General features: G+C 32.9%; 1 protein-coding gene across 1 annotated transcript in view; it reads left to right on the top strand.

The window, feature by feature from the left end:
• CDH19 (cadherin 19) overlaps window positions 1–19773 on the top strand; it is a 116366-nt gene that overhangs the window by 75158 nt on the left and 21435 nt on the right. The window contains exons 10-12 of the mRNA XM_024133955.3: window positions 7409–7523; window positions 9782–10033; window positions 12739–12971. Coding sequence (XP_023989723.2) covers window positions 7409–7523; window positions 9782–10033; window positions 12739–12971 — 600 coding nt within the window. The remainder of the gene's footprint in view (window positions 1–7408; window positions 7524–9781; window positions 10034–12738; window positions 12972–19773) is intronic.

Genomic DNA, 19773 nt, shown 5'->3' with positions numbered 1-19773 from the left:
AATTTTGTAAATACTAACAGCAGCAAACATTTAAGAGTAGTGTCATACATTACAAGTTCTTAACATGGGGCCCATACCCTTCTAAAGAGATTCTGATGAGCTATGAGTCATCTGTGTACACTGGATAGTGCATAGAAACAACACTGTCACTGTGTATGCAGATGAGGGTGGAAGCAGGTTAATGTCTCTCATTCAATGCTTAAAGGAAACCATTACTTATAAAATAAAAATTGAAAGTTACAAAAACCAATATAAACATATTATTGATGTTGGGGTTTTTTTTATTGGAGTTTTTTTGGTCAGATTCTTGATTTATTTTGATTGGTTTGAAACATTAAGCTTTTTTTAAATCTCTGGAGCAATAATTCAATAAATTGCATTTGTCATTTTTCTTTCTTTAAGTTAATATTTGTTTACCAAATTATTTTATTTCAAAACTATTGTTTGAAAGACAATGAAATGATACCTTTGAGAATGCAAATCAAGCAAAAGAAAGAATAATTAGATAAACAGGAGTAAAAATTAATTCCCTATTTTATAATATGATATTTGTGTGTTCTAATAATTTGAAAATCTGGATGATATGAGCAGTATTGGGGAGAAGATACACAAATACATTTAAATTCTCAAGTCTTTTCAACAAATTTTGCTGTTGCAAATGGGTATTCATAGGGAGGAAATGGAAAACTCCACCTTAACCTCACACCTTATACAAAGATTATTTCAAAATGTATCATATATTTAAATGTCAACCTAAAGCAACAAAACTTTTAGAGGCAGAGGAGAAAAAATTCTCTTCTGTGGCTAGGCAAAGAGTTCTTAAATATGTCACCAAAAGCCCAATCCATAAGAGAAAACATATTCAGATTTTTAGGAGAATAACAAAACAATATTTTTAAACTTATTAATATTTTCCTTAGATATAGTGATATACACATAATGTAAAAATATGTGTAAACTTTTCATTTGATGCTAAGAAGTCCTTTGACAAAAACTTAAATTTTGGATTACAAATAAAATGGGTCAAAATGCACACGTAATATAAATAGTAAGAATGAAATAATGTACTCAAATCAATAGTCAAAATCTCACTTAATACTGAAACACACATGGTAGCATAATTTAAAACAGTAATGAGAAAGGAATTCCTGCTTTCCACACTAGCAATGCATAGTGTTCTGAAGCTTAGGTCCACACAATAATATATAAAATACATACAAAACAGAGTTACTGAAAAGAAGAAAATTTATTTGAGAAGATAAGATTATCTAGTAAAATACTGACAAAGAAATATGACAGAATTTTAAATTTTCTTAAAGCCACATTTAAAAATATTTTAAAAAGAGGAGAGGTTGTTATCCAACAGGCATAACGTTTCCGTTAAGCTGGGTGAATAAGCTCTAGAAATCTCCATGCGACATTGTCTCTATAGTTAACGATGCTTAAAAATGTGTTAAGAGGGTCGATCTCACGTTAAGTGCTCTTATCACAATTAAAGTTTTTAGTATGTCAAAGAGAAACTGATGGAATTAATTTTAATGTTTATTTGACACAATATATACAGAATATTGTGATTTTCACATGTAATGAATTAAAAATCAAAAGGGAAATATTTTATATGTTTTCTCATACTATGAAAATCACTCCCATCCCATTTCCCATAGGCTCAAACAGCTGGACAAAATGACAAGTTAAAAGGTCTCCTATATCTATCTGCTTTGGGTAGATAATAACATTCATTATAGAAAATCAAAATACCAGAATAGCTGCACTGTATTCTGGAGGAAATCAGACATTTCCTTAATGACCTATGTGGGTAAACAGAAGTTTTCTTTCTGTTCTTAATGTGTAAATGGCCAGGATGGGGAGGAGAGGAAGGAGAAAATTTTTCATTGATTTGCAAAATATGAATATAATAAATGAGCTGACATTAGGGCAATTTGTCTTTTCTGTTTGGTGTAAATAGTTATTTTTTAAATTAATGATTCCCATTATCTTGACTTATACCAAATCTCTTTTCCAGAAGTAAAGTGTAATAGCGGTGATTTTTAGATTCTTTCATACCAATACACTGCCTAGTGTAAAGACATTTACATTGTCTCCATGTAGAAGTATTCTTTTGACTAAATTTCTGTGATCCCACAGTGTGATCCCTGGTTTCTCTTCATCTTCCTTTCTCTCTTGTGTCCTATACTTTTCATTTTTTTCAGACTCACTCTTCCTGCTATCCTCCACAAATATGTCTTAAATACAGTTCATATTCAAGTGACTTCTAGATCTTTATGCCAGTTCTTTCTCTTGTATTTTAAGCTATATGTCCAACTAATTAGAGAAAATACTTACTCAGGTGTCCTATGGTCACACCAGATTTGTTCCCAAGCCCGCCTTTTTTTTTACAGTGTCCCCAGCAAAATTACTACAATTCACCAAGTCGTGCAAGAAAGGCAAATGGATATTATCGTTAATTCTTTCTAGGCTTTTATTCTTTACATCCAATCAATCATTAAGTTCAGTTGATTCCATCTCCTAAATTTTTCTCTAATCTGTCAATCGTACTCTATCCCCATTCTTACTAAGCTCACAAGGGCCTAACAACACTTGCACAGTGAACCTTAGTTCTGCTGAGGGACATTCCTGTAAAATCAAATGTTGAATTATCCGATCTCACAGCCGACATGCAGAGATATACTACGGTTGTTCATTGGTTATCGTTAGGTAAGCCTGTAGGCACGTAAACCGCTTCTATGACAGTCAGTTTTAAGTTTTGCGGCAATGGTCAGAAGAATATATTGTGTGCCTTCTTAGAAATGATAAAAAGACCTTACTTTGGTGACATCGACATACCCTTAGAGAAAATTGGGGACCTGGGAAACTGTATCTCCATCTGGAAGCATGTCGTACCATCTTCAGTTTATGCAAACACTTCAGTAATTTATATGTACCTTTTCATTTAAAATAACTTACATCCTATCACTGATTGTTGCTGTCTTTTTGTATAGCACATCCAGGAGTTTTGTTTACCAACCGGTTGCTCCCAAGCTTGCTAACTAGGTTTTCTACTTTCATACCCACACTAAGGATGTCCATAGAATGAGCCTTTTAAAATGCAAAACTTCCCCCAATAATTTGGGATTCTAAATAAAAATAATTTTGTCTTTCCCAGTTTAAAACTTGTGAGTGGCCATTGGTGTGAAGTCCAAACTCCGTAAAATGCCCTCCTTAAATAAATGTCTGTGTGGCCACCGATCAACTCTGAAGTAAAATCTAATTTCAGTTTAGATGCCAGGTCCTCTGACCCCAAGAGTTTAAGTATTATGTACTTTAGGTGTTTTATTATATGCTTTTATTCTGTACTTTAGGCAGTAGGTCCTTACTCAACCCTCTAAGTTTGCAGTCCTGCTTCTACCTCTGTTCCACTAGAATGTAAACAGTGGTGAGAGAGACACTCTTGACCCACACCCAGACCTGAGATGACGTGGCATGTTCCAAGTGTCAATGAAATATTTGTTAAATGGATACATTTGGGATATTAATTAGATATTTTCATAATTTAATTTTAAATTTATATATGATGATTTTATGTGCAATTATAAAGAATTAAAAATTAATTTGTCAAAGGAAAATAAAAAATAAATATATTGAGATTAAAAATCTAATAATGTATAATTTTTAACAGAATATGGGTAGATTTCTACAAGTTAATGGCAAAACATTGCAATATCTACGGCTTTTAAATACATCTAATAAAATTTTGTGAAAACTTATTTTTTTAGAACAGAGTAGCTCTGCCTCTGTCTAGGACCAAAATATTAGCATATCATGAGCATCTCAATATTTTTCCCCTAAAAACATTCTAAACAAAGAAAGAAAACAGACTACAGACTCAATTCTCTTGTGGCTCTATTATTTTATTAATTAGCACTTTGACCTTTTGAACAGGTGTTCAACAACCTTTTTGAATTCTATAGATTTATTTTGTCAAACAGATCTGATTTGGAATCTGATATGGAAGTACTATAAGAATTGACAGTCTTGTTCATATTTGTTGACAATGTCTTGACAGGAGAAAGAATTTGCATTTATAGCTTGATGTAAAGAACAAATACCTAGACTGACTAGATAAGCAAGCAATTTCGATAAGATTTTTAAAAATCCTTCCACATACTCATTTACTGCAACTCCTACTTTTTGGTTAATATAGCTTGCATTGAGAGAAATTGTTTATTAAGCACATTTCAAGGAATTAATAATTTACATCAATTGATACTCAGTACCTGTGTATTGATTTATAGTTTATAATTCAATTTATAGTTCATAATAATTCAAAAATGTGTTCCTCAACTAACCTTGGAAGTAGGTTTCACTGATATCTGCCATTAGAGGTAAGGTAACAGACTCGATTGAGTTGTTTGCTCCAAATCACAGTACATAACACTTGCTTATTGACTAGCTTTCAAAAAGTTCCATGTTTAACAAAGGCCATACCTATAGTTTGTGGAGAAATGAGTATTGGACTGATTTAAAATCAGGTTATTTAATCTGGGAATGACATTTTAGTAAGCTGGTCCATGGGTGCCTCTTTTAAAAAAAAAGCCGTAATGAAAGGTAATTAATAGAAGGAAAATGATTATATGTCTTCCTTGATTATCTTTAAATATCTTACAATTTTATTTGTCAATTATATCTAAATAAAGTTGAAAAAAAGGCTCTGAGGGGCACATATACTACTCATATTTCACACCAGCTGTTGCATCATCTTACATTCAAATTCTGACCCAGCAATTTTACCTACCTAAGATATATAACTGACTTGAAGCTTAATATAAGAAAATATAAAGTTGGGACAATGATAAGGTTTATTCCACAAGATTGTTGCAAAGATCAGCTATGGTAATATATAGAACAAACCCCGGCCAATAGGTGAGTTCTCAGTGAAAGGTGGTTATTGTTAGGTTCTCTATGCTTACAAAATATATTCCCATTGTAGACTTCAAAGTAGTATAGACAGGAAATCACATGTATTGTGTCAGAGGGAAATTGGACAAAATTCTGCCCAGAGAACAAAGCGAAATGAGAAAGCTACAATTTCAGAATTTGTCATAACCCAGCTGTTCTTTGTATGAGCTTTGCATTTTGATTTCTTTGCTTCTCTCATAAATGTGTAAGGCCAGAGATAGGCTCCAGGTAAGTAGATATAAGTATATAGTTTAGAAATCTAACCAATGCAACAAATAGGGATTTTTCTTAGAATTTTATTTGAAAATTAAAATGAAAAACTTTCCATTGTTATATTAAAATGAAAAATCAATATCCTCACTCAAGACTTGAAGGTATATTAATGTTGACCCCTTTTAAAAGATCTGCATTTTCAAGAAAAATATACGTGTTCAAGTTTGGTTCAGTAGAATTAATGATACCCACTGTGTGACTGATTGTGTTATGTCAGTGGGTTCCTATTTTTGTGAAGTGGTGGAACCCAATAAAACATATGGAAACCCAGCTTACAAAGCAATTTATAAGTGGAGGTATGTTCATTGAAAAGCGCCAGAGAAACCAGTACATATTCCACTTACCTATACATATGTATAGGGTAGTTTGGTTTTAAAAGTATTTAAAAATATATACAAAGTCAAAATCTCTCTTGTGTTCTTGAGCCTTCATACAGGAAAGGAAAACATTTTCAACATTTAGTCAGAGGCATGTGTCTAAAACAGAAAGTCAGGTGGTAAGATAAATTATTCCTTGTCTAAAACTCAAGGCTGCATATGCCAACAAGATAAACGTGGTTTTTTTTACAATTTGCTATCCATCTTAATTGAGCAAATGTATATATAACAAGATTACTATTACAGTATTCAGGACACCATCCTATGCAAGTCCCAACAAGACAATGTTTTCCCAAAGAAAACACATAAAAATGTGTACTGCTTATACGACAAGCAATTTGACAAGCTAAGACATTGAATCCTAAAAATGAATCCTAAAAGTTAAGTATTAGTATCTCCATTTAAAAAAAAATGTTATTGGAGCATAGTTGATTTATAATGTTGTGTTAGTTTCAGGGGTACAGCAAAGTGAATCGTCTGGCGGTCCAGTGGTTAAGAATCCGTGCTTCCAGTGCAGGGGGCACAGGTTTGATCCCTGTTAGGGATCTAAGATCCCACATGCAAGCTGTGCGATGCAGCCAAAAAAATTAAAAAGTTAAAAAAAAAAAGTATCTCCAGTTTTTAAACTTAGGAAATTAAGTGATAAAGACAGAATTCAGAGTATCAGACTTCCAAGCCCTTGCCCTTCACCCTGGCTATACAAAATCTTATAATAACCCAGAATAAAATCATTATCCTCATACGATGTACATTTATTATTGTAGGCATGGATTGAATAAAAATGTTTTCTTTTATTAGATTATTTAATTAACACCACATGATTGTGATTTAATTAGGAACATGTTATGAGGGAAAAGATAAATCAATGTAGAGAAATAATGTACAAATTGCATTAGTTTCACAAGGTTCTTCATGCATGTGGGGAGATACCCTTTGAAGTGTAACATTATAAATTATGGGTCTGTCATCTTGTAACTAAGGATATTTTTGTTTGACACATTGTTAAAAGCATTTTCATTGTAGAAAATTCAAAACAATAACTTCTATAGTCAATTTACTTTAATTTCCAGAATTAATCACAATCTCATTATTTGATCTTGACAGCATATCTCTTTTTTGACAATAATTAACTACTTGACTGACACTTTCATGTCTTGAAAGCAAAGAACTAATTGTGATTTTTTCATAGTTGCATTATTTCACTTTTTTATGATCTGAGATAGAAAGAGGGATTTATTTGATGTGGAACACTTTTCCTATAATCTTTGTGGGTCAAGGAAATCATGTACATTGCCCCTAAGCTTTAAATGCATTACTTCCTCAAATCAATTTAAAAGCTCATTACTTTAGCAAATACTCTAGTAAGACAATAAGCTTACCACAGTTATTCTGTCAATATAAGCAGGAAATACATAACTTCAGCAAATCATAGTGGTTGGTATTCAGATAAGAAAGGGAGAAGGAAAAAAGGAAGGAAGGGAGAAATCCAGGCAGGAAGGATGGGAGGATGTTTTCTAACGAACTTAGCTTATGGAAATCTTCTCATCTGTTAACAAGAGTTTATTTATTATGTAATATTAAAATGTTCTTTTGAAAGGAGCAAGTAAACATATTTTTAACCTGAAAAAATATTTTCATATTCTCCACCAGTTTGAGATATCCTCTGCAATATCCATAAAGATTTTGGTAAAGCAATTTTAATAAAAGCTAATAATAATTTAAAATCATAATAAGAATATAATAATGATAATGATCATTTTTCTGAATATAATATAAAAAAACTTATCCTTATTTTTTTCTAGGTGATTCAGACCATCAGTGCAGTGGATAGAGATGAATCCATAGAAGATCACCACTTTTACTTTAATGTATCTGTGGTAGAAAATAACTCACATTTTACAATCATAGATAATCAAGGTAATGCCATTCACTCATAATAGCTTTCTATCCATTCTTCTTCGAGAATCTTGTTTAATTTTAAGGAAATTTGTAGCATTACTTTTTATACTATACCTGAAATATGATAATGTTGAGAAATAAAGCAAGGAGTGGCAATGGAAATTGGAAACAAAACTCAAAGTAGTGTCCTGGAAATATAAGCCCCATTTCCCACTGGATTTCTTTAAATTAGAAGCACTTTTTCAAGTCATCATTGGCTATAGGCCCCTGTAAAGTCTGAATGACCTTACAAATATAATTGCAGTTCTGACACCATGGTTCCTTTCATGTCTTCACATAACTCAAACTTCAACCCATGTCTGGGGAAGAAAATGATATATAATCATGTTAGCTTGATTGATTGAAAGATATTTGGAGTCATTAATTAGGAGCTATAAGTATTTGGAATTGGCTTAAGGCTATTCTTTTTCCTTCAAAATGAAGTGATTATATAAGCCTGAGAACAAAATGTTCTAAAGGATTTTGTACAGAGGGACAGAATTCCTTTTCCTTCCATATAGAAGGGGAATAACTTTTTACAAAGCCACTCTGTTCTTTTTTCCTTCAGTTGAGTAAAATATTTTTTTTGTCGTTACATGGATTTCTGTTCTAATTTTGCTTCATATCTCAGAGATATGAAACACCGTAGGATTCATTTCTCAAGCATCTATAACCAAACACCTGCAGCTGTCCTTCCTTACAACTGAGTTTAAGCTCCATATAAGGGGAGATCTGTTATGGGAGAATAAATGCAGACACGTTCTTTCCCTTTTGCCTTTGTCAAATTCCCCAGTGAAGGAAACTCAAACAGATTTAGAATTTTTAAAAATGCAAATATCAATATAAGAAATAAGCTGTAGGTTAGATTTCTTTATGTAAATATAAAATAAGTTAGTGGGACAAAATAAATATATTGAAACATAAAGAGAATAATTGATTTGGTTTAATGTTTGAGGTTACAAGGAATTTAATGAAATACATACCAAAAATATATAAACTCTCTCACCTCTTCAATCTGCCTAGTGAATAAAATCACAAGAGTTTTATAGACTTCAAGAGCATGATGGAGAATTAGTTTTTGTTTGTTTGTTTGTTTGTTTGCGGTACGCGGGCCTCTCACTGTTGTGGCCTCTCCCGTTGCGGAGCACAGGCTCCGGACACGCAGGCTCAGCGGCCATGGCTCACGGGCCCAGCCGCTCCGGGCATGTGGGATCTTCCCGGACCGGGGCACGAACCCGCGTCCCCTGCATCGGCAGGAGGATTCTCAACCACTGCGCCACCAGGGAAGCCCGAGAATTAGTTTCTAAAAGGTGATTTGGGAAAAGTCATAAGTAGGCATACATTTCAAAAGACTTCCATTTATTTGCATTTGCCTATTTCAAAGTCTTCCATGTATATGTTTCCATTTATTTGTTTGTGTCTTCTAAAATTTGTTTGATTGCCACAGAAAATATTTCAGGGAATGCCAATACCAAAAATCAAAGTCAAGTCGGGAGGAAACACTAGTACTGAGACACAATAAACTGCCCTGGAAAAGACTATTTAGAATATTTGGGGATTGAGGGAAAAGCAATTTCAAATGTGTTGAAGTATATATTGTTTATTTTTGTTAATTTTTTGAATGTTCTGTCTAGGTGAATTAATCAGTACTACCAAGGTTTAACAATTCTCTGAAATTTAAGTAGAAAAGGGGTTAATAATGTCAAAATGAAATGAAACATTCTAATAGAATCTTTTACACCAAGTAAAATTAATTCTTTTGTCTTATTAGTAAATACATTATTTGAGATCACTTGCTGTGATAGGGAGATGACTTGAAAATCTTGTATATTTATAGTATTTGTGAAAATAATGAGTTTCTATTAGAAAAAGCACTGTCATGAGTATTTAACCCAAATGATACTGTCATTATAAATTTAATGCTAGTACCCCCTATTTACTGTTGATATCTAATTAAAATGCTGTTTTCTTTTCTGTGTTCCACATGTACGTTTCATATATTTATCAAAAAACATTTTGGAACTGACCATATACTTTATCTAATTTTTAAATTGGGATTTAGGCAATGTCAAAATGAATAATGACTTTTTGAGTTGATCTCTTGTCTTTTTCATCAGAAATTTGCTCTTCCCTATTTGAACTTATTTGATCTCTACACTGCTGCCTCTAGTACATTTAACTGGTATGAATTTCTTTTGTATTATTGAAAAAATCATGCATATGGATTTTTGTTTTAGATAACACAGCTGTAATTTTGACTAATAGAACTGGTTTCAGCCTTCAAGAAGAGCCTATCTTCTACGTATCCATCCTAATTGCTGACAATGGAATCCCATCACTTACAAGCACAAACACCCTTACCATACACGTCTGTGCCTGTGATGACACTGGTAGCACACAGACCTGCAGTAATAAGGATCTTATGCTTTCCATGGGGTTCAGGACAGAAGTCATAATTGCTATTCTGATATGCATTATGATAATATGTGGTAAGTTGTGTGAACTGAGCATATCTTCATTTATTGGTAGTAACATGATAAATATAGAAAAGAGTTAATTCCATTATAATGGTATGTGTGGGCTTGTGTGTGTGTCTGCATTTACTTGCCCTTCTTAATGGGTTACAATTCTAAACTCAAGTAGAGTGAATAAAAAAAGAGTGAATATGCACTTCAGGTTGAAAATAGATGATCCTTGAATTCTATGAGTATATGAGTACACCTGTGCACATCCTTTTAAGAGTGTTCTGGACACACACATTGCAACATATGTAGCAATATAAAAATTAGTAATAATAATGGTGAGATTCCATTGAGTGCTTATTATACTCCAGGAGACTGTCCTAAGTGCTTTACAGAAATTATGCAGTTTGATCGTCAAGATAACCTTAAGAAGTGGCAACTATTATCACCTTCATTGTATAGATGAAGAAAGTGAAATTCCAAGAGTTATATGGTTTACAAAGGGCCATGCAGCTAGTAAATGAAGTGCTAAGATTACATAACCATAACACACCTCTATCCAACCTGATACTGCAGCTCACTGGAGCCTAGGAGCATTGAGGAAGTAAATGTTAAGATGAGAAAATGTAAAAGAGAGGGTCTTACTTAAAGTGCTAAACACAAAAGAAATAGTAAAATAGCTCCACCTGTTTTTGTTTGTTTTTGTTGCTGCTGTTGTTTTCACAAGGAGATAAGTTATACTCATTTTACGGATAAGGCAAATGAGGCCCCAAATGTTTTAGCCAGGCTTTCAAAACTACATGCATCTAGCATAACTTTTTCCCTTTCTTTAACATACCAATATATATAATCTATACCCTTCTCTTGCTTTCCCTCATAACTTCACATCAAAGCCAACACAACTTTACTGAGTGTTGACAGCAATGGTATCAGCCATGGGTTCTGGAATCCCAAACTCACTGCCCAAAGGGACATACACAACGTTTCAGGATTTGCTTTGCCTTCACTCTTCTCGTCTTTCTCAAAGCTTTCCTCTTTTACAATTCCTTTTTTACCATTCAAAGTTACCCTTCATTTCTACCTAGCTTCAGTTTTTCAAAATTATTTTTAATGATCTTTGATCATAAAACTGAATTTAGAGCTACATAGCTAGATATCAGAAGCAAGAAGTAGTAAAAACAGTATAATGTTTGCAGGATGCAAGTACTAAATTACTCACTGGTACAGAACTAAACCTAGTCCCGAAACCCTGCAAGTAAAAACCAAGGGCAGCCTCACAGTCAAGGGCACGAGTAATACTGAGAAGGTGGGAAATCGGGGTAAACCAGTAGTCAGCAGTTTCCTGTGAAAGTTTCATGAATACGCTCTTCAATTTTCATAGATTGAAAAATTATTTATTAGATCCCTTTCTATTTCAACCATATACCTCTGCTGTATTAAAGTACAGTGCCTGGATTCAAACACGATGGCCTTATTTCAAGAACACTATTTCAATTTCTTTAAATGTAAGATTTATATAAAATATTGCCTAATGTATTTCTCTTTGTGATAATATTAATAACATCACTTCCTGTTTGTTTCAATTCTTATAGATGAAATGCTGAACAGCTACATAAGATCCAAGATTGTGTAAGGACTGGCTATCCATGAAACACACACAAACACACACATATACACATGCACTTTTCTTTAAAATTTAAAAAAGCATTCTGAAATTGTTCTATTTCTACACAATGCTAAAATTATCTTATATAATTGATCAATGTGGGCATACCAGTGTTATGATTCAAAAACCTGATAGGTTTGGAATTTCTGAAATTAATATTGTATAACAAAGCACGGATTCTGAACCAACTTTCTGGTTTTGAATACCAGCTTTTTATTTGCTAGCTGTATGACTCTGGGTATGTGATTTAATCTCTCTGCACTTCAGTTTCCTTATCTTTAATAGAGAATTATAATAAGATATGGGTATCATAACAAATCAATGAAAAAATGTAAAGCTTTCAGAAAAATGACTGGTACATACTTTGTAGTCAATAAATATTAACTTAGAAAATAATTATGCCACAGAGTTTGTCTCAATGGCGAAAATCAAATCAGTTCTGTGTGCTTAACTTCCACTAACATGGATCATTGGTTACTGAGATTGGCAGATGCATATAGATTGGAAAATGTTCCTTCATTCTGCTTTGTTCTATTTTCAATATATAAGAAAAATATAACATTTTTAATCTTAAATTGATCATCATAAACAATTCACTATATTTTTACGATGTTTTTCTACTTTAAACCATCAGCCAGAAAGATGGTTATACTTCCTTGTCATTCTGCAAGTCCCTTCAGTAAATTTTCAATAGCAAATATATCTTTATGTCATATAATCAGAAAATCGAAGCTTATGTCTTGAGCTTGTAACAGAAGCAAGAATTACATAGTTTATTGTAAATAACAATATTTAACAATATCTTATATAATATATTATGACATATAATATTTATTAAATAGTAAATTATACATTTATGTATAATATATAATATAAAATATTGTAACATACAATAATAATGTGCTTAGTATAAATATATGATAACATACTAATATATATTTATTATATATTATATATTTATAATATAATAGTAATATTATGGGTAATATGAATCATATGTATTTATAATATATAATATTGTATTATATTTGTGTTAATTAATGTTCTTGTATGCTCTCTTTGACAGGGTTTATTTTTTTGAACCTAGGTCTGAAACAACGAAGGAAACAGACTCTATTTCCTGAGAAAGGTGAAGATTTCAGAGAGAATATATTCCGATATGATGATGAAGGTGGCGGAGAGGAGGATACAGAGGCATTTGACATAGCGGAGCTGCAGGGAGGCACGGTCATGCGGGAACGCAAGACTCGGAGAACCACCAGGGTGGAGATTCGGAGCCTGTACAGGCAGTCTTTGCAGGTTGGCCCAGATAGTGCCGTATTCAGGAAATTCATTCTAGAAAAGCTCGAAGAGGCTAACACTGATCCGTGTGCTCCTCCTTTTGACTCCCTCCAGACCTATGCTTTTGAGGGGACAGGGTCCTTAGCTGGATCCCTGAGCTCCTTAGGGTCAGCAGTCTTTGATCAGGATGAAAACTATGATTACCTTAATGAACTGGGACCTCGCTTTAAAAGATTAGCATGCATGTTTGGTTCTGCTATGCAGTCAAATAATTAGGGCTTTTTTATTAATAAATTTTTAAAAATGCTAATGTGTATTTGGGCAAACTGGGAGTCTCTTGGTAAAGAGCTGTATACTCCGGTTCTCTGGAAAAAGGAAAAGACCCAATTTGTAATGTTTTCTGATATTCTTGGGGTAAGTATCCCATGGTTATTTCAAGCTACCCATACACTGTCACTGACTGCAGGTATGGGAAGTGGAGCTAACAATCAGCTTTCAGGTGCCAATGCAGGCCAGCTCTAGTGTGCCCCTGAAATACTCCTCTCTGACATTGTTTCAGTACCATCCAATACAAATTCTCAAAATTTTTGAAAGTTTAATGTGAAAAGGGCCCTGAACTAGATTGTCTTAATATTATTTCATTTATCCATTTTTTAAATCTTACAAAGTAAGAGTGAAGAGTTTATGTGTGTTAAGCTCCTGATACTCTACAGAGATAAACACCTAGGAGAATCTCGGTGGTTATATACATCTTTTAAAAACTATTGCTCTTCTATGAATAAGCAAGCTTCTGACTGAGAGTCTATGATTCATTCTAGTTTGATATTTTAAAAATGTCATCAAGACCACATTTTAAAACTGATTTCAAATTTAGACAGATGCCTGGTATCTGTTAATTACTCAAAGATAGAGTGTAAATTTGTATTCTCTTTGATATTACAGCTTTATATAAAAAAAGGGGCATAGACTTTGTTTAGGAGATTTTCATATGTTATTTTCTTATATATCCAAAATGCATCTTTATCATGTCACAATACTATGACAAAACACATATCAACATTTACTCAACATTAAATTTGAACTTTAAGAAAATGGTAGAAATTGTGAAAATTTTTTAATTTTAGTTTTAGTTTTAGATTTTTAATTTTATTGCTACTAAAAATAATAGAAATAAATGAAAGGAGTACTGGATTCAAGCTGGAGTTAATATCATCCTAAATGTTATGATCGGCTGCCCTGCTCTTACCATGCATAAAATAAAACATGATAAAATTCTCAGCATTTCCTTTTTAATTAAGAGATTAGACTATAACTGATTCTTCTGTGTCTTTTTTTTTATTATGGAATATAAAATTAGGTACAATAGTTACTTTTATTGTAACATTATGAAGGAAGTATGCTAAGCTGCTGGACATAAAGCTTTAAGGTAACATTAGATAGTAAGATAATAAAACACTTTAATTTTAATCAACCTTATAAGAATGATTCTTATTATTCTATCCAAATCAAAGTGGAATTCAAAATTCACAGGTTGAACAGAAAGAAAATAGTGAATACTGTGTCCTCAAAGTAGCTTTATGTGTTCATTTTTTATTAATAGCATGTGAAACTGAGCTGAACCAAATTGACCATATATGTTCTAATCAAGTATTTGAAATAATTTTGAGCTAAAGTTGGAGTAGTTGAATGGCTACAATATTTTTTTCTCTGTACTTTAAGGCAATACCATCCATACCATGTAATAGAAGAGAATTTTTTCATCAGTATCAATCAGGTACCATTATGTCAGCAACACAGATATCACCATTTTACAAAAGCCTGAGAAAATCAGACTTGAAATACAACAATTTAGGAAGATATTAAATGTAGTAGAGAGGACATAGGCTATAGTAAATCCTTGTATATTCATATCATTATTTACTTAGGGAAAAGTAAGAACAGTAAACAAAAGAAAATTCAGAAAGTGTAAAAACTTGCAAGTAAAAAAATGTATGGGTTGAGAGAACATTTATATTCCTATCATATTGACATAAAAATTGAAAGAGTATAGTTAGGGAAATTTTCATGAATTATTCCATGAATGGCTGTACCCTGTATTTAGAAAATAGTGCTATATAATCTTGGTTGAAGAACTGGAATGTATGATAAACAGCAGATGAAGCAATCCATGGAAAACAGATTAGAAAAAAAGAAATAGGGTCTTCTGAGGCTTGCAGTTAGTTCAATCATGAATGAAAGCCTTATAAACAACTTATCAACTTGGATGAACACCTTATAAAAATGCAGTATCTGCATCACTAAGTTTAGTGTTTGAGTCCAGTGGCACTAGGCAGATGTGTTAAAATAAATTCTGGTTTAGTTAATGATAGGATTGTCAATCATAGGGTACATAGGAAAAGAGATCCAGGGCTGGATACCTATTTGCTAGTCTAGAAAGTGTCCTTTTAAACTATATCAAGAAAATACTATCTGATTCTAGTAGAGAAGTTGCAATTTTCTAGAAATTATACTTGGTAATATTTCAATAACTATTTTAACCTTTTTTTCTAGTCACACAGCTGTTGCAAGAACACAGCTGTATCCTAAGCTAAAGACATGACATTAAGGTCTCATTTTCGTAAATTTTAATAAAGGTAAATCAATGCGAGGATATTTATGAAATAGCACAGCTTTGCATTAATACCTGCACTACTTAAATAGCACCCTTCATTAACTTACAGGTTTATGTGTAAGTCTTAAATTACTAGTGGTTGAAACAGGAAAATATTGAAATCCTTTACAGGGATCAGAAAATGTTAACAATAATAGTTGTTCACTAAGCACATAGCTTGAGCCTATCAGATCTGAGTTTGAATTAGTTCACTTTTATTTAAATAATTGTGTGAACTTTATCGAACTGTCTAATCTTTCCGTATCTGAGGTTGTGATTGGTAAAACGAGGTCTAATTTACCTATTTCACACGATTGTCGTGAAGAATAAGTAAAACAGGAAGCACACGTAGTATCAGACAAAACGCTAGAGTTCGATAAATAACAGCCCAACATCGTAGCAGCTGACATTATTCTGCTGGAATGCACAGATCCCTTTCTTTTCTAGCACTGAGTGATCCCAAGGGCTTCACAGTGCATTTGAAATATAAATCAGTTTTCTGACCTGACATACAAGGTCATATATTATCCTGTGTCTGCTTATCTCTGTGTGCTCTGACCTCTTCTAATGCCATGCTCTAGGCCTGAAGCAATCTTCCTCCAAACATTTCTATTTTTCATTCCCTCACTTCATTCAAGTCCGTGATCAATTGCAACTTCCCCAGAAAGGCCTACCGGACCACTCTCTCCCACTGTGTCCCTTGCTCTGCCTTTCTTTGCATCAAATCACTCAGCTACCTTGTAGCAAGTACATTATATATATATGTTTCTTGTTATTGCCTTTATCCTTTATTAGAATGTAAACCCTAATTGGGCAAGGGGTTGTCGGACTTTTTCATTTGTTCTTGTCTAAAATTGTTTCTAGCACATGGTATGGGACCAATAAATATTTCTTAAAAGAATGTAATAATGAATCCCAATCTATTTTACTTGGTCCTGTATAGAAGCCATATTGACATTGTTGAATATTAATGTGAAATTAATGTATTTTTCAAACCAGGTTAGCACTGGGTAGTTCTGGGTTACAGTAATATTTTTCAAAATCTTTCTAGAAATTATATGAATTTGGTATTTTAACTTGTTTGTACTTATTGATATCATTTCCTGTTTTGGGGAAAGGTAATAATGTTATACTGTTTAGTCAAAACACATCCTTTGATGATTGCTGTAGAAGTTTTCATATGAATAAGTCCCCATGAAGTGTCATGAATAGGAAAACATTTGCGATGCATGAGAATTCTATGCTTCACATTTTAGAATACAATTTGGTAACAAATGCATTGTTAAGCTCACAGGGCTACCCAAAACAACCTACAAGGTAGCTTCATGTTCTTTTTTTTTTTTTTTTTAACATCTTTATTGTAGTATAACTGTTTTACAATGGTGTGTTAGTTTCTGCTTTACAACAAAGTGAATCAGTTATACATATACATATGTTCCCATATCTCTTCCCATGTTCTTTTATGTGATATAAATAGGCATTAGATATCAAGTACATTAAAAGCTGGAAATAAATGTAGAAAAGGATTATGTGGCTTTTACGTATCCAATTACGTCTATCTATGTACCCCTCCAACCATCCTTCCATCCACATATCCATCTATCAACTATCTCCTTTCTACTATCTATCCCCTCTTCCAGGAAACTGTAATTTCACAATTACATTAGAGACTAGCATCTCAATCACAAATTAGATCCTTGAGACATGTTAGTATTTCTTGCTGTCTTTTTTTCCTAGAGAGCTCTAAGGATGGGAAGCTGCCTGATATGAAATGGCAGGGAAACAGAGAGGGCTAAAACTGGGAAAAATGCAGTTCCTAGCCTTTGGCAAGGCAAAACTGCATGAGTTTCCCATAGGTTAAATGGTTCCAGGTGTAGAAATTTTGCACAGAATGTAGAAGCTGAAAGGGAGCTTAAATCAGTCATCCAAAGACTGTGTCACACAGGCTAAGGAGAAACAGGGACCTCTGGTCCTTAAAATGTCTCCAAATACCCAATGCATGGGCTCCAGAATAGAGTGCCAGCACTCAGATGCCTGTCATCACACAGGACTTTGGCTGTGAAATTATGATAGAGCCAGCCTTGATTATATGCCCTTTATCTCTCATCTCTCCATCCCCACCTAGAAACCAGATGTCCAGATTCAGCAGAGTAAGTGGAACAGGGAGAGAGACAACCACCTTGGCCAAAGTGGGCATAAGAAAGATCAAGGCAAATGTTTCTTAAAAACTGAATAAAATGAAACATTTTCATGATGTTTCTTTCAAGTTACAAACTAATCGATAAAGTGGATACATTAACATATCAAATCAATTTGTCGTTTCATATCGTTTGAATAATTTAAAATTCACCTTACTAGTAGAAAACATTAGCAAAATACAAAAAAATAAATATAATTTATAGTTTTCTTAGGACATTTGAAAGCCTGTTAAAATAGTTTATACAACTTTATTTCATGCTATTTCTTTGTGCTTATTCATTTTAATATTTAAAATGTGATATGTTCTTTTGGCTTCTGCAGTGCTAAGTGGTTTATCTCAGCTAGAAATAAGGCTGGACATGGAAATGACCATATATTCATGATTACATAGAGGTACAAATCTGTAGAATATTTTGTCCTAGGAAAGGGAATAGAGATGATATATGGGATTCATCTGTACAATAGGGATATTAAGGATATATAACTCATCATACCATTGGAGGAATTAACTGAAAAAATACATATAAATAATTAACTGGGCTTAATGTATAGCAAACATGACATTTTTACCTGTTGTGATTCTTAAAATAATAATTATTATAATTATATTAAGTTTAACTTTAGGAATGCTCATAGACTTATCTCCTTACTCTCGAAATATTATGGCCAAAAAGAAAATGAAGTGGAAATGGGCAAAGGTGGCTAAAAGGTACAAACTTCCAGTTATAAAATAAATAAATCCTGGGGATGTAATGTACAGTATGCTGACTGTGGTTAATAATACAAAAAAAAAGGAGAGAAGAAAATGAATTAATTCAGGACAATAATTCGCTTGCTGTTACTTCCTGCCTGCACACCTTCACCCTTCCAGGGTAATGTGCCATTATTACCAAAGGAAAAAATTAATTGCTCAAGTTACACATTATGTCTGAGATGTTCTGATTGAAAGTCGCTCCTCTGTGACATTTAATTGGAAAAAGACCTGTTAAGTAGTAACAACATTTGCTGGCAACTTTTTCTAGGTATATATATGTTAGAAACAAACAAAAACTATCACAAAAGAAAGGGTTGGTTTTGCTCACTTTTGTAACTAATGGAGAAATGAAGTTATTTCTATGCTTTATTAGAACTACATGGAAAACGTGAAGTAAACGTGCTAATGGCTCCAAGAGAAAGCTTTCATACCCGTTGTAATATCTAAGGCCTGATACCCACAGTTCTAATTTTATGTTAAGAATTTAAAATTAACTTACAAAACAGATTGTTCTCATCAACTCTGAAGATACAAAATGAAAAGCTGCAGTTTGGCTTCTATCCACATTCCCCTGTCCTTTCTCGTTTTAAAAACAAACAATTAAGGGCCTGTTGCCATATGTTCTCTGATGAGTACATTTTTATCATCTCCTTTTCTTCTATCCAATCTTAGGACTCAGGCAACTTCTAGGCAATTATCCAGCTCATACTGCCACCTCAGTTTTCAGAAACTCCTTTCTTATCCCAGATGACCTCCACATTATCCCTCTGTGGAGCTAATTAACTAATTTTAACTCTGTTTAAATCCTAAAACATACCTGCACGTGACAAATTCAATTTACACAGAATTTCATCTGATCAATTGAAAAGGTTTTAAGTTTTAGCGATTATATAAATAAAATTAGAAGTTGATAAATCATATGGTATATTTATTCATACTACCTTACCATTATCACACATTGTTAAAATAATTTGTCCCAATAACATAGTTTTTAAGAGCAAAAATTTCTCCCACCTTATAAAATAGTCTACAGTCATGTTACTTTATTTTTTTTACATAAATGCTTGAAAATGAAATCTGTACCAAAGGACATACTAGCAAAAAGTGTGAACTGTGAAAATCCTACGTATTTCTCACACTTGTGTTCACTCATCCGCCATAAGGAAATAGCAAACAACAAAGATTTTATCCACTAGAATCATCTACGGAGCATCTCC

Source organism: Physeter macrocephalus, chromosome 19, assembly GCF_002837175.3.
Source record: "Physeter macrocephalus isolate SW-GA chromosome 19, ASM283717v5, whole genome shotgun sequence".
Lineage (NCBI taxonomy): Eukaryota > Metazoa > Chordata > Mammalia > Artiodactyla > Physeteridae > Physeter > Physeter macrocephalus.
The sequence above is the reverse complement of the archived record's forward strand: the minus strand, read 5'-3'. Positions and strand labels throughout refer to the sequence as shown.